At 41.0% G+C, this 12,134-nt stretch overlaps 4 protein-coding genes across 4 annotated transcripts; 1 reads left to right on the top strand and 3 right to left on the bottom strand.

Annotated features, from left to right (window-relative positions):
• Positions 1-872: 872 nt before the first annotated feature.
• Positions 873-4,205, bottom strand: S-Lap8 (Sperm-Leucylaminopeptidase 8). Its single transcript, XM_017143973.3, has 2 exons — positions 3,880-4,205; positions 873-2,567 (listed from the first exon to the last, which is right to left on the bottom strand). The coding sequence occupies exons 1-2, from the start codon at positions 3,985-3,987 to the stop codon at positions 1,065-1,067; spliced, it is 1,611 nt and encodes a 536-aa protein (XP_016999462.2). The 5' UTR covers positions 3,988-4,205; the 3' UTR covers positions 873-1,064.
• A 2,250-nt stretch (positions 4,206-6,455) lies between these two features.
• Positions 6,456-7,699, bottom strand: LOC108058986 (serine protease grass). Its single transcript, XM_017143980.3, has 4 exons — positions 7,485-7,699; positions 7,318-7,366; positions 7,075-7,253; positions 6,456-7,014 (listed from the first exon to the last, which is right to left on the bottom strand). The coding sequence occupies exons 1-4, from the start codon at positions 7,693-7,695 to the stop codon at positions 6,587-6,589; spliced, it is 867 nt and encodes a 288-aa protein (XP_016999469.3). The 5' UTR covers positions 7,696-7,699; the 3' UTR covers positions 6,456-6,586.
• A 219-nt stretch (positions 7,700-7,918) lies between these two features.
• Positions 7,919-8,974, bottom strand: LOC108058992 (serine protease grass). Its single transcript, XM_017143986.3, has 4 exons — positions 8,752-8,974; positions 8,635-8,683; positions 8,404-8,579; positions 7,919-8,347 (listed from the first exon to the last, which is right to left on the bottom strand). Exons 1-4 carry the CDS (start codon positions 8,966-8,968, stop codon positions 7,935-7,937), a joined length of 855 nt encoding a protein of 284 aa, XP_016999475.2. The 5' UTR covers positions 8,969-8,974; the 3' UTR covers positions 7,919-7,934.
• A 1,303-nt stretch (positions 8,975-10,277) lies between these two features.
• LOC108058993 (protein G12) lies at positions 10,278-10,993 on the top strand. The gene is made up of 2 exons (XM_017143987.3): positions 10,278-10,808; positions 10,865-10,993. Exons 1-2 carry the CDS (start codon positions 10,278-10,280, stop codon positions 10,976-10,978), a joined length of 645 nt encoding a protein of 214 aa, XP_016999476.2. The 3' UTR covers positions 10,979-10,993.
• Positions 10,994-12,134: the final 1,141 nt, after the last annotated feature.

Raw genomic sequence — 12,134 nt, forward strand, 5'->3', positions numbered from 1 at the left:
AAAAAATAACTGTTATTCTCTGACTTTTATTTTAAAAGTCTGAAATAACAGTTACTTCATGACCAATTTCAAAAAAGTTACAAAAATTTAGGTCATTGCGGATCTGAATAGACCGCATTAGATTGGTTATGTGACTTTTTTCTCTGATTTTTAGTGGGATCCGAAGTGCAAGATTTTTTTGATTAAAAATAATAAAATAACTGTTATTTTCGGTCCCTGATGCAAAGTGATGGAAGTTCTAACTTACAGTATTGAATGTTGGTTATTAGCTTAATATATATTAACTTTTCTTTATATAAAAGTTACTTTTAGGTGTAAAGAATTCTTAAGCTTAAAGTTCTTTAGATTGCATTCAAATAATTTCAGTCCTGGAACCTCGAAAATTTGTAAGGCCTTTACTTTGCATTCCTCTTGGTAATTTTTGGCGCTAAAAACTTTGAAGAGAATATATTAGTTGGCCATGATGTGCGTAATATGAAGGCGGTTGTTCATTGCACAACCTTCGTCACGCTCACATATTCGCCTCTGAAACGGACTGAAAGTTGTCCCTGTGCTAGCCATTACCTATGCAAAACATGTGCGCATTAATGAGGAATGAGCGCTGGGCTGAGCCTCACATCTCTTTTCATCACGTACACAGCCAGCGTTTTCTTGGAGCAATTAGGTCCTGTACCGAAATACCCGAATATGCCTTCTTTTCCGGCACTAATTAGGCATATGAAAACGAGTCCTGCTGGCCAGCACTTAGTCCTGGCTAATGGAGGCCCATAAAGGTGGCCAAAAAGCCAGGTCACAACGAGCAACTTGGGATGGCTAAGAAAATGCTTATATGAAGAATCCACAGAACTTAAAGCAAATTAAATTCAATTAAATTTGTTAATTTTGTTGGCTACCTGAATTTTATTTTATTGAAGCTTTCAACCGTTCTGACATCACAGAATACGTCACATCATTCGAGTAAAGGCTCAACACCATACCGACTCTACAAGTTAACCCAAAAGTAGGGACGTCATATGGATAATATACAACACTGAATTTACAGGACACGTTTAAAAGAGGCCGCATCATTTGCAGGCCATCTGGTAAAGGAACTGGATAATCGATCGAGTTGGACGTCCGGTCATGCAGTCCTTGAGCAAATACGGCGGCACTCCGTGCTGGGCCAGCATTCCGGTGCCGTGGGTATCCAGGTGGACCCAGTCGGAGCAGGGCACCAGTTCGAAGAGGATGGCGGCGGCCAGGCAGGAGGAGGCGTGTCCCTGCCCCGTCGAGCAGATGTCGTAGGCCTTGGTGGGGGCCACTAGATTGCGGAAGTACTTCCACAGCGGCATGCGCCACAATCGATCGCCGGTGAGAGCTCCGGCCTTCTGGAAGTTCTTCCACAGGAAGGAGTTGTTGGTCCACAAACCGGTGGCCGAGGCACCCAGCCCCTTGCGAATGCCACTGGCCATGGAGCCCACCTCGACGACCAGCTTGGGCTTGAAGGTCGACTGGGCGTAGAGCAGGGGATCGGCCAGTAGCACAGTGCCAGCTAATGAGATGTCCTTGATTCGCATGGTCTTTCCGTTAAGCAGGGTCACCACATCGCCCGGCTTGGTTGCCATTCCCGAAGGCATGTTCTCACATAGAGGCAGCACTGCCGAAACATTTATGGGCAGCGATAGAGCAGCTGCCGCTCGAATGGCCGCCACACAGACGGCGGCCCCGGAAACCGCTCCCCTATACTCGTCCATTCCCTTCTTCGGATGCAGACACAGGCCGCCGCTGTTGAAGGTCAGTCCCTTGCCGAGCATCAGGATGGGCCGCTCCTCCGGCGAAGTGCCGCAATAGCTGACCTCCAGGATAATGGGCGGCTCGCAGGAGCCCTTGGCCACCATGAGAAAGGAGTTGAGATTCTGGGTCTCGATCCAGTCCATCGAGCGAACCTCCACGGAGACGCCGCAGGGGCACAGAGCATCCACGGTTGCCTGGGCGAAGATCGAGGGGGTCATCTGGTTGGCCGGGGTGTCGGCCAGGCGACGGGCCAAATTCTGCGACTCGGCCTTGAAGAGACCCCTCGTCCAGGCATCCTGATCCGTGGAGCCGTAGAGCTCCAGCTTTGGTATGGCCACGCGGTTCTTCTTGCGCTTGTTCACATTGTATCGCCACACGGCCATCGCTGCTCCCTCGGCCGCCTGTTCGGGATACTCCATGCCATCCACGTGGCAGGTGGTGCATCCCTGCATCTGCAGAGCCCGCGCCCCGACGGCGGCGCACACCCTCACGTTCTCCATGCCCTCGTCGATGACCTCCTCGGCATTGTAGCCAGCGCCCTCCTTGCCCAGACCCACAACCGCCACGGCCCAGTACTCCTTGTCTATGTTCTGATACAGTCGACCCACGCCGAGCTCCCCATTGAGGCCAGATTCCTTGATCAGTTCCGTGATCTTGCCGCTGACACGATCGTCGAACTTCTCGCCACCCGGGGACAACTTTAGACCCTTGTCACCGTCCTTGGCATAGAGGCCAACCACCACGCCCTGGAGGTTGCAGGTGTTGCAGCCGCCATCCTCGCTTTTGCACCTCACCTGGGGGTTTCAAAACATGTTAAGAAATAATATTCGAAATTTCAAGATAATTAAGAAATTTTAGAAATAATAATAAGAAATGTTCCAGAATTTATGGCAAAAGAAATTTTGTAACCTACACCCAGAAAAATTGAGAACGAAAAAAATCAACATCGACCGATCTTGATTTTAGTATTCGTATTCTCACTTTTTTCTTCTTGATATCAAGATGAAAGCAGTGTTGATTCTAGTATTCCCAGTCAAAGTCAATCTCAGTTTTTATGTTGTGGAAGAGGGACGTGAGGAAAAGACATCGAAAAAATGAGAGGAAAAGGGCGGAGAGGCGGAATTCCTCTCTTGTAGCTATCGGGCAGTCATGCTTCATGATATCGGTAGCCTAGGGGACTAAAGCGTGCGGATTATATGTTTTGTAAGCGTATAGTCGGAAGTGTGTGTTCAGTCCCGCGTCGAGGCGGAAATTCTTTGCGTTTTTTTTTTTTTTTTTACTCATTAATATTTATATTTAATACAAATTAGGATTTTGTTAATCTAACAAACATAAATGGCTTAATAAGAGTAAAAACCAAGAACCCAAGAGAACAAAACGTGATTGAACTTTGTACAGCGCCTCATGTGATGCTTCCATGGCGCAGCTGGTAGAGTGTTTGACTGCAAACTGTGAGGCAACGGGTTCGATTCCCACGACCGACCAAAGGTGTTTTTCCCAAGATAGTAAGTTATTTGAATTTTATATTTATCATTTGTTAATAATATAATAATTTCAGTTATTGTTTCAGTTAAAATTTGAAACTAAATGTGTTCTTATATACGAACATAGTATAGTGTGACGTCATCCATGTGTTTAAATAAAGGAAAGAAAAATAAGTTGAGAAACGGGGGGAACCAACAACAACACCGACGGGGACAGGAGGGGGTGCAAGAGGCAAAATTCCCGATTCCTCAATTATTTTTTTTTCTTCTTCTTATTCAATTTGTATCTTAAAATCGACATCGATTCGATGTTGAAACCGAGAAGACGTCATCTCGATATCGATAGCACACATACTCAAAAACCATTCTCAAAACCGAGATGACATCGATGTTGATTTTAGTATTTTCGATCTCGGCTAGGTTTTGTGATCGAAAATACTAAAATCAACATCGATGAGAACGGTTTTTTTTCTCGGTGTAGTGGTTCTAAAAATATTATATTAAATTGATGACTGTATAACGTAAAATAATTTAATAGTTTTTACATAGATATATCTTAAATTTTTAAGATAACCCTTTTTATAAACGATCCCAATAACACTTAAAAAAGATACCAACTCACCTGCTGAAAACCTGGTCCTCTGGCAAAAAAGAGTGCCTTCTGGCACCTGAATAATCCCAAAGTGGAACGGCTCAAGCGCAAACAAGAGATCACCTGTGATCGAGACATCTTCTGTTGCAATTTGGATCAACTTTGCTGGTAATTTACACCGAATTCAGAGAGTGTTCTGAATACACTATACAGCAATTTGGTAACGCGATCGAGTGAATGTAACAGTTAACCTGATCAACTGCTCAACAAGGGAATGAAAAATATAATACAAAAATCGTGTCTTTTATTTAAAAAAAAAACGAAAGCAGTGTTAGCTCCGCTGAGCTGGAATCGAGAAACTGAACTAACCGAAAACAACTGACCAGGTGACATGTGTTCATTTCGAACGACAGTTTGCTAGGATCACAAATATTTATTTATGTTTCGGCACTACGATCCTCATAATACTTTTTAAGTTGCCATCAGAGGAATTTATTTGGCCATAATACCCACGAACAACCTGGCCGCACTTGAAACTTTATGCGATGATTAAATTTGCAATTATCTGCAACAACAGCGGCAACAACAAGTGCATTTCTGCAGGCGACATAATGAAAAAGTGAATTGCAGAAGGGGGTAAATACATACATATATAAAAAAAACAAAAATTGCAACGAAGCCGCAGACGAAACACGTAAAAGCAATAAAGCAATAAATTGCCCAATTTGAAGCACTATTGTAGCCAATAATTTGCACAGCCACTTGGCCGCTTTTCTGGTGCAGCAAGCCTTCTGCCAACCAGCCCAACAGCCCCTACCACCCTACCTCACACCGCCCACCACCCACCGCATATAATTTTCAACAAAAATATTCACATTTGTCAATGTCGCGTGATTGATGTGGTCGAACGCATTTCCGCCGAGCCGAGCGGGCCAACCGACGTGCTGATGGGCCCAAATAAAAAACAGCCAGCCCACATTCACAGACGCAGAAAAACACTGAAAGAAAATAGGAGCATTGAACAAATAATGAGGAAAAATAATATAATAATCTAAAAAGATTATTTTTTTTCTAAATAAACTTAGCTAGTTTAAAATAAAATTTTTTTTATGCTCAATAAACTTTTAAAAGTCTGATAAGAAAATTAATAATAATTTGTTCTACAAATATTATTTTTTCCAAATAGTTAAAATATAAAATTATTTTAAATGGTCAATAACATTATCAAAAGACTGCTAGATTTCTTGCATTTTACTTAAGATCAATGAGTTATGAGTTTTTGCAAATAATTATTGTAGTTGAAGAGAATTCTTGGAACTATGTATATTATATTTATAAGATTCGTAGCTATTTAAAATATTTAAATTATTTACAAATTAATCTCACCCTTCAAATGTGGCTTATTAAGCAAGTATTTTTTTACGACCATAGTTTCCCTTTTTCTCTCAGTGCTTGCGCAGACACACACACATGATTACACTGCCAAGTAGGCGGCGCAAAAAAAACAAGCAAAAACATTCATTTTTTGTATACAAATGAGTGTGCAAGGAGGATGCTGAGGCCAGTAGATACAGTAGACCATGGCCATTGCCATGGTTATATGTAGCTATGGCGGTGAATCTGGATCTGAATCTGAATCAGATTGAGAATCTGGGTTGAGGCTGTGGATGTGTAATGGCATTGGTATGGGCGTGTTGGCGACATTACGCGATTTTACGCATGATTTCAAATTAATGACGCCCAGTACACCTTTAAGCCAGCTTTTTCGGGGGTAGCGAAATTTAAAATGTCCACCCGCACAGGATGTTTAATTTCCTAAATGCATAAATCTCACTAATACGGCGAAATCTAAATCTAATGCGGTTAACGCTTTTTTGTTGTGCGTGCAGCATCCGAAAATCATAAACAAACTTCAAAGAGGACAATGGCCAAAAAGGCACAAGGGCCGAAAAGCGTTTTGCAGCTTATTACGCACGGTAACCAGTAAACTGGCATCCCGGCAACCGCAACAATTCAACTCTCCTGGTTCTGATGGCTCCGTGGGTGGTGAATGGTGGATGGAGGCCTCTAGTCGACTTCTGGGGCCCCCAAAACACACGTAACGCGTTCGTTTCCATTTCCATTTCCGTTTTTTGTCCTCAAAACCGCCAAATGCCCCACATAACACACGTTACTTGGCTGCCTCTTTTTGGGGTTAGAGGTTAGAGGGGGAAATGGCCCGGCGACGGAAGATCCTTTCACAATCGAAACAACCTCACCTTCTGCTCGGTTATTTGTTTGCTTTTGCCACAGAATATTGCCAATTGTTGCAGCATTGATGCAAATTTATTGCCTGCCGTCTGCCTTTTGTGCGGCTTTTCAGATTAAAAGAGATCCCAAAACTGATTTGCAGCTTTAACATTAATTTGGGGTATGGATTGATTTTCGGTTTGTTATTGCATTACAATAGAACAAACCTAAAATGAGAGGACGGAAATTTAATATTTCCGTCTTTTTTTATCTTCATGTTCATAGCCTATATATTGAGAATTAATGATACAAAAAATCTAAAATTATTCCCTTTAATTTTTTGACAGATCTAAAAATACTTAGGAATTTACTTAATACTTATTAAACTTTTTTAATGAACTTTCGTACTTTGACCTTTTAAAGACAGTTTTGGGTAACCAAACAATAATGATTGTGATCATTAAAACATATCTATATTTTTCTAAAAACCATTTCTTTTTTTCTATATTCAAGGCGTCATGTATCTCTCGTCATATGAAATTGTACGCGCAATCCACTGGGTGAAGCTTACAACGTTTGTGAAGACGGTTATTCCTTTGCAAGCTTCCGATCCACTGCTAACAATCCCGACTTGAGCGTAGACTTCCCTTTCACCATACTTAATTGTGAAACCGAGTGGGCTGCCGGAATCACCGGTGCAGGCATAATGATCGGTATTTCCGGCACAGATGTGGGTATGATCGACCGCAAGCCCGTATCGGTCGTGACAGGTTCCCCGACCGGTTTGGGTGAGATTCACGGTCTGAAGACGATGGCTAACCGGAACCGTATCTGTCGCACCCCAGCCGGTCAGAGTGAACTCCCTCACCGAATCCACGTACCAATACCATTCGTCCACTTTTTCAGGCATTATCACACATATTGGTCGGATAGACTCTGTGAAAAAAGAGATTTTTGGGATAGATTAGAAATGTTCATAGTGAAAAAGCCGATTACCTGTATAGAGCACCGGCTGGTGCAGTTTCAGCAGAGCTATATCATGCGAAAGGATCGACCTGTACCGCGGGTGGGTATATATTTTAGTAACCGTGTATTCCCTGTAAGCTGGGGCACATATATAAGCGTTATTGCAGTCCCGCTCTGTGGTCCAATCGAGCTCGCCCAATCGAGCAGCTCTACAGTCATGAAACGACAACAATAAGAACTTGATTTGTTTTTAAAGCTCGTCAGAATACTAACAATCGCTTGGGAATGGGAGTAACACAATGGGCAGCCGTGAGAACAAAAGCTGCAATATAAAATAAATTAAATTATTGATCCAATACTTATATTACAACTTTTTTAGTGTTTGTATATTGATTAAGAATTAGTTGTTTGATTTTCAAGAACCCAAATAATGTACAAACCGCTCGTAATCAGCGAACCGCCACAAACAAACTCGAAGTTATCATGTAAAAATACCATCCATGGGGCTGAGTTCAATTCCGCATCCCTGCCGCCTGATATTCGTGTTCGATATCGACTCAAGCCGCAATTTGGGTCCAGTAATGTGGCCGATCCATGGAAAAGTTGGTCACCAATAATAAAACAAACGAGCAGACCAAGCATGTATTTCATTATGAAGCTCTCAAACGAAACTGACTGAGGCTTAACACTATAACAAAGAATATGTTTCGTGCTTATCAGCGGTTCTTGACCCCCAAGTATTACCGATCCGTTATCAATTTCTAGTAAATGGAATAATATAATCAAAATTCTTGGAATTCGTATTTACTTTAATGATTTTTTTTATTTTAAGATATAATTTTTTGATTTATTTATAAAAGTTTTATTTGTACTCATTAATTAAAACCCTTCTACGAATAGCTTGTATTAATTGTAATGGTTTGATAGATCCAATTGGAGTAACTCAAAATATTCGTAAATACTGAGACGCCTAGGAAAGGCTTTCGAAGATGGCTTACGATGCCGAATTGATAGAAACGCCTATCGTAGCCATAGTTCACCATACTTCCCAGTGGACTTCCAGAATCGCCCTTGCCCACATAATGTTTACTCTCGCCTGCACAAATGTGGGTTCGATCGACATTGTATCCATAATAAGAGCGACAGGTCCAACGGTCAATCTGAGGAATCTTTGTAATCTGAAGTTTTTCGCTTACTTCAGTGTTATTCGTTTCTCCCCACCCAGAGATAATAAAGTGTCGAATTGTGTCCAGATATCCCTGCCATTGTGGATTCAAAATCAAGCAAATCGGTCGAATGCTTTCTGAATAAAATAAATAAATATAATTAATAAATTAATTATACGGAAGAGGAGGTTACCTGAGTATATAACATTCCGGTTAAGTTTGATCAGAGCTATATCATAATAGTGGGCTGTTTTATAGTAGGGGTGGATAAACTTTTGCATTACCCAATATTCTGAAGGCGGCGGCGCACAGTCGTAGTCATCGCAATCAATTCGTTGTCTCGAATCGTTCTCTCCCAACCGAACATATCTATAAAAATAAGGATAAGTAGTTAGGATATTATTAAACTATAAATACTACTTACATTTTAGCGTTGGGTTCTTTGAAACAATGTGCAGCTGTCAGGACAAACCCTAAAAAAACAGAAATTTAATAATTTTAATGTGTTGCATTAGAAATAATTTTTAATTCTGCTACGCACAATGGTTGATAAGCGAGCCACCGCAAATAAATTTAGGGTTCGTATGCAAATATGCCATCCATGGGGCAGACATCAAATCAGCATCCTGACCTCCACTTATTCGGTAGGCATATCTCGATATGCCGCAGTTGTTATCAAGAAGATAAGCAAATGCAATGCAATTTTGGCTTCCGAGGATCAAAAAAACCACTAGAACAACGCTCACTGTTTGCTTCATCTTGAACCTTTCGAATGCAACTGAGTAATGAGTTTATTGCTGGAAATTAACAGCTGTATTAAGAACAAAGTACCACTTATCAGGAAAATATTTATGTATAGGCTGTAACTGTGAATCAACGTTTTTCATAGAATCAGATTTATTTATTTTTTTTATATGCTCTTAAAGAAGGAAATATTGTGTAATGAGAACGGATCTTTTTGTAATCTCTGCTTTTGAGTAAATATTTTCTCTTCAAGAAGGAAATGATTTACAGTTCGCTACTGAATTTATTAATGCATTTATAATTTACAATGAGTGGTTTTGCCTCTGCGTTTATTATTCGATTCTAATGGACAGTTTTATTAAGATAGATTTAGTATATTCAAATTGAGTAGTGCGGCCTAATTATGTTTTCCATTTAGCTCTCTGAAAATGCCTACATCCATTTTAGATATAACTTATCATTTATATTAGCTTTGGCTTCAATGCAGTGTGTGCACAGACAAATGTTTCGTGGTTGGCTTTAATGAAGTGTAGATTTCTTCGGTTCGAGGTGGTGGGTGTATGGGCATGGAATTCTCAGAAGGCTCGTAAATTTGCCGAATGCATAAATCACGCAATTGAATTCTAATTTTTCGGCTTCTACAGACAACAGAACAATGTAGCTCGGTTTGTCTGGGACTGGGAAAGGAAATGCATTTCGAGTCAGAATCAATCATTATTTTTAATGCACAAATGGGAGCAATTACAGTCAGTTTGGGCCAGACAAAAGAATGTCTCACTTGATTTATCGAGGTTTGGCCAATGTTTGTTGACCATGCATCTTGTTTATCATGTGCGAAGTCGCTGCTTTGAATACTGGGTACAGATATAGTGGCTTGTGTATTTATTCCCAGTAATGGTGAAAGCAAAAGTATACAGTGGAAAAAAATATAATATTATAATGATTGAAAAAACGTGAATAACTAAATTATCAGAATAAATTTAAATATTCCGAATGGGTTTAATTATTAATTTTTAAACAAGTTGACTTAATAACTCACTATTAAAAGAATAGATATTTAAGATTAGTATATTTTTGTTTATGGTTTTAAATGAAGTGATTTTAAATATTTTTATTTAGGTAAACAACAATATTAATATTATAAATCCAGGTATACCTACTTTTTCGGCTGTGTAATAGTTTCTACGGTCTAAATAGTTGATGGGACTGGTGACAGTCTTCAATTAACACCTGGCACACCCCCTCTGTAAGAGACAAAGGTAAATATTGTACCCACAGCAGTATATAAGCGAAAACTGCTCTTTTAAGTCTAATAGTCGCATAATGGCTTTCTCCACCTCCGTGTCGGTTATTTTAGTGATATCAGCGATCTGCTGCTGGGCCTCCGTTTGTGGGGGCTTGCGAGAGGATCTAAAGGATTTCGTAGCACTGGTTCCCCGGCGAAGAATCGGATTTATTGCCGCCAGATACTATATCTTCGATCCCAAGTTCCGTCAGGCAGTTGAGTTTGTGCGCAGCGATGAGTTCACGACGACCTGGCAGCAAGTTCGTGCCGCTCCCGATTTTGTGAATATCATTAAATATCTGACCGATTACGGTTCGGGTTATGATATCACCACCCTGGTGGACAGTCTGCCAACTCGATTGCGCACTTATCAACTGTCGCGCACTGTACCAGTGGAACTTATGCTAAGGCGCGATTTGACGACCTTTCTCTGGGATGTTATTCAAAGTTTGCCCAGGACCAGAATCTATTCGTTGATTTCACAAAAAATGCGGCAGAGTAGCGAATTCGCCAAGCTCTACAAGGCTCTTAGGAACAAGGAATTTAAGGAGCTGGTGCAGCGTGCCAGGGTAAGATCCCTATCTATATCTTTTAAATGTATTTTTAATAACTTTTTTCTTCACAGAATTCTAAACAACTGCAAACCCCACTGAGGAAATTGAATCAAAAGAGTATTAACGTCGATGAAATTCTCCAAATCCTGTTTGAGGTAATCAGTTGGGGTCCTCAGGCCTCTTAGGCTCTATGGACTTGTCTTTATAAATTAACTGGTACAGTATGTGTCGAAAATAACTACAATAAAATATTTATTTATGATATTAGGGAACTTTAAGATTTTATATTAAAAAGCCTTTATTTTGCAGTTGTTGTTGTCTTCGAAAGCGCCACTTCTTTTGCAACTGCATTTAAACAAATTGCACAACCCTTTATGAAACTGAAAGGCAAATCCTTAAAGCCTATTGTTTCATAGCCTTTCATTAAAGTTTCTTCATAAGTAACATCATGGTTCAGTATTGGGAAAATTGAAAAAAAAAAATCCACTGGAGCAAAGATACCTTTGCACCTCAATTCCAAAGATATGAGTTTTCGGGCTTGGTTGCCATCTTTTAACCCGGAGTGCAGCCAGTACAATGTGGAAAATCAGCAAAAAAGGAAAATTCTCATCGTCACATGCTGGCACATGTACGCACAATATGCCTTCATTAGTGCAACCTGAATCCAGGTCGTTTTCCGATGACTAAAATCCCCAGAATGCTTCATTGATTTGGCTTTTGGGGGCCCAGTGGTGGAGCGTCATCATCGGGCGCCCAAAAGTCACTCTGACAAGTCGGTGCTAAATTTCAGCTGAATGAAGGATTTTATTCTGTCGTGCATAATTTGTCGACATCGACATAGTTTTTATGGCTGGCAGTTGCAAGTTTATTTGCCACAAAATGCGGCCATATAAGCGTTGCCAAGTTTATTTCGAATGAACGAAATTGCGCTGGCTTTTGCCGTTGCTGTTGCTGTTGGGACGTTGCAGCCATTGCTGCTGAATATGCAACAAAAGTTGTTGCACTCGCAACGCCCACAACACACATGGCTAGCTGTTGCAAAAGCCAGGCCAAAGCAAGCCGATCCAGCCCGGCCCACATCATTTTGCAGCCGTTTTTGGCTGACAGAGATGCAGAGGCGGCGAATGGGAACGAATGCGATGCCTCAGCTGGCTTTCGGCCCCCTGCGGCTCCTTTTGGCTCCGTACGCTCCTGCTGCTTTTGCCGTTTCCCCATTTTGCTTGACATTAATTTTATGCCATGTTGCTGGCGTGCCAGCGGTCCAAAACGCGCTTAAATTGTCGCATTTGTCTTGCCGTTTTAAGTTGGCTCTTGGCTGTTGGCTGTTGCTCTTGCTGCTCT

This window comes from Drosophila takahashii, chromosome 2R (genome assembly GCF_030179915.1).
Source record: "Drosophila takahashii strain IR98-3 E-12201 chromosome 2R, DtakHiC1v2, whole genome shotgun sequence".
NCBI lineage: Eukaryota > Metazoa > Arthropoda > Insecta > Diptera > Drosophilidae > Drosophila > Drosophila takahashii.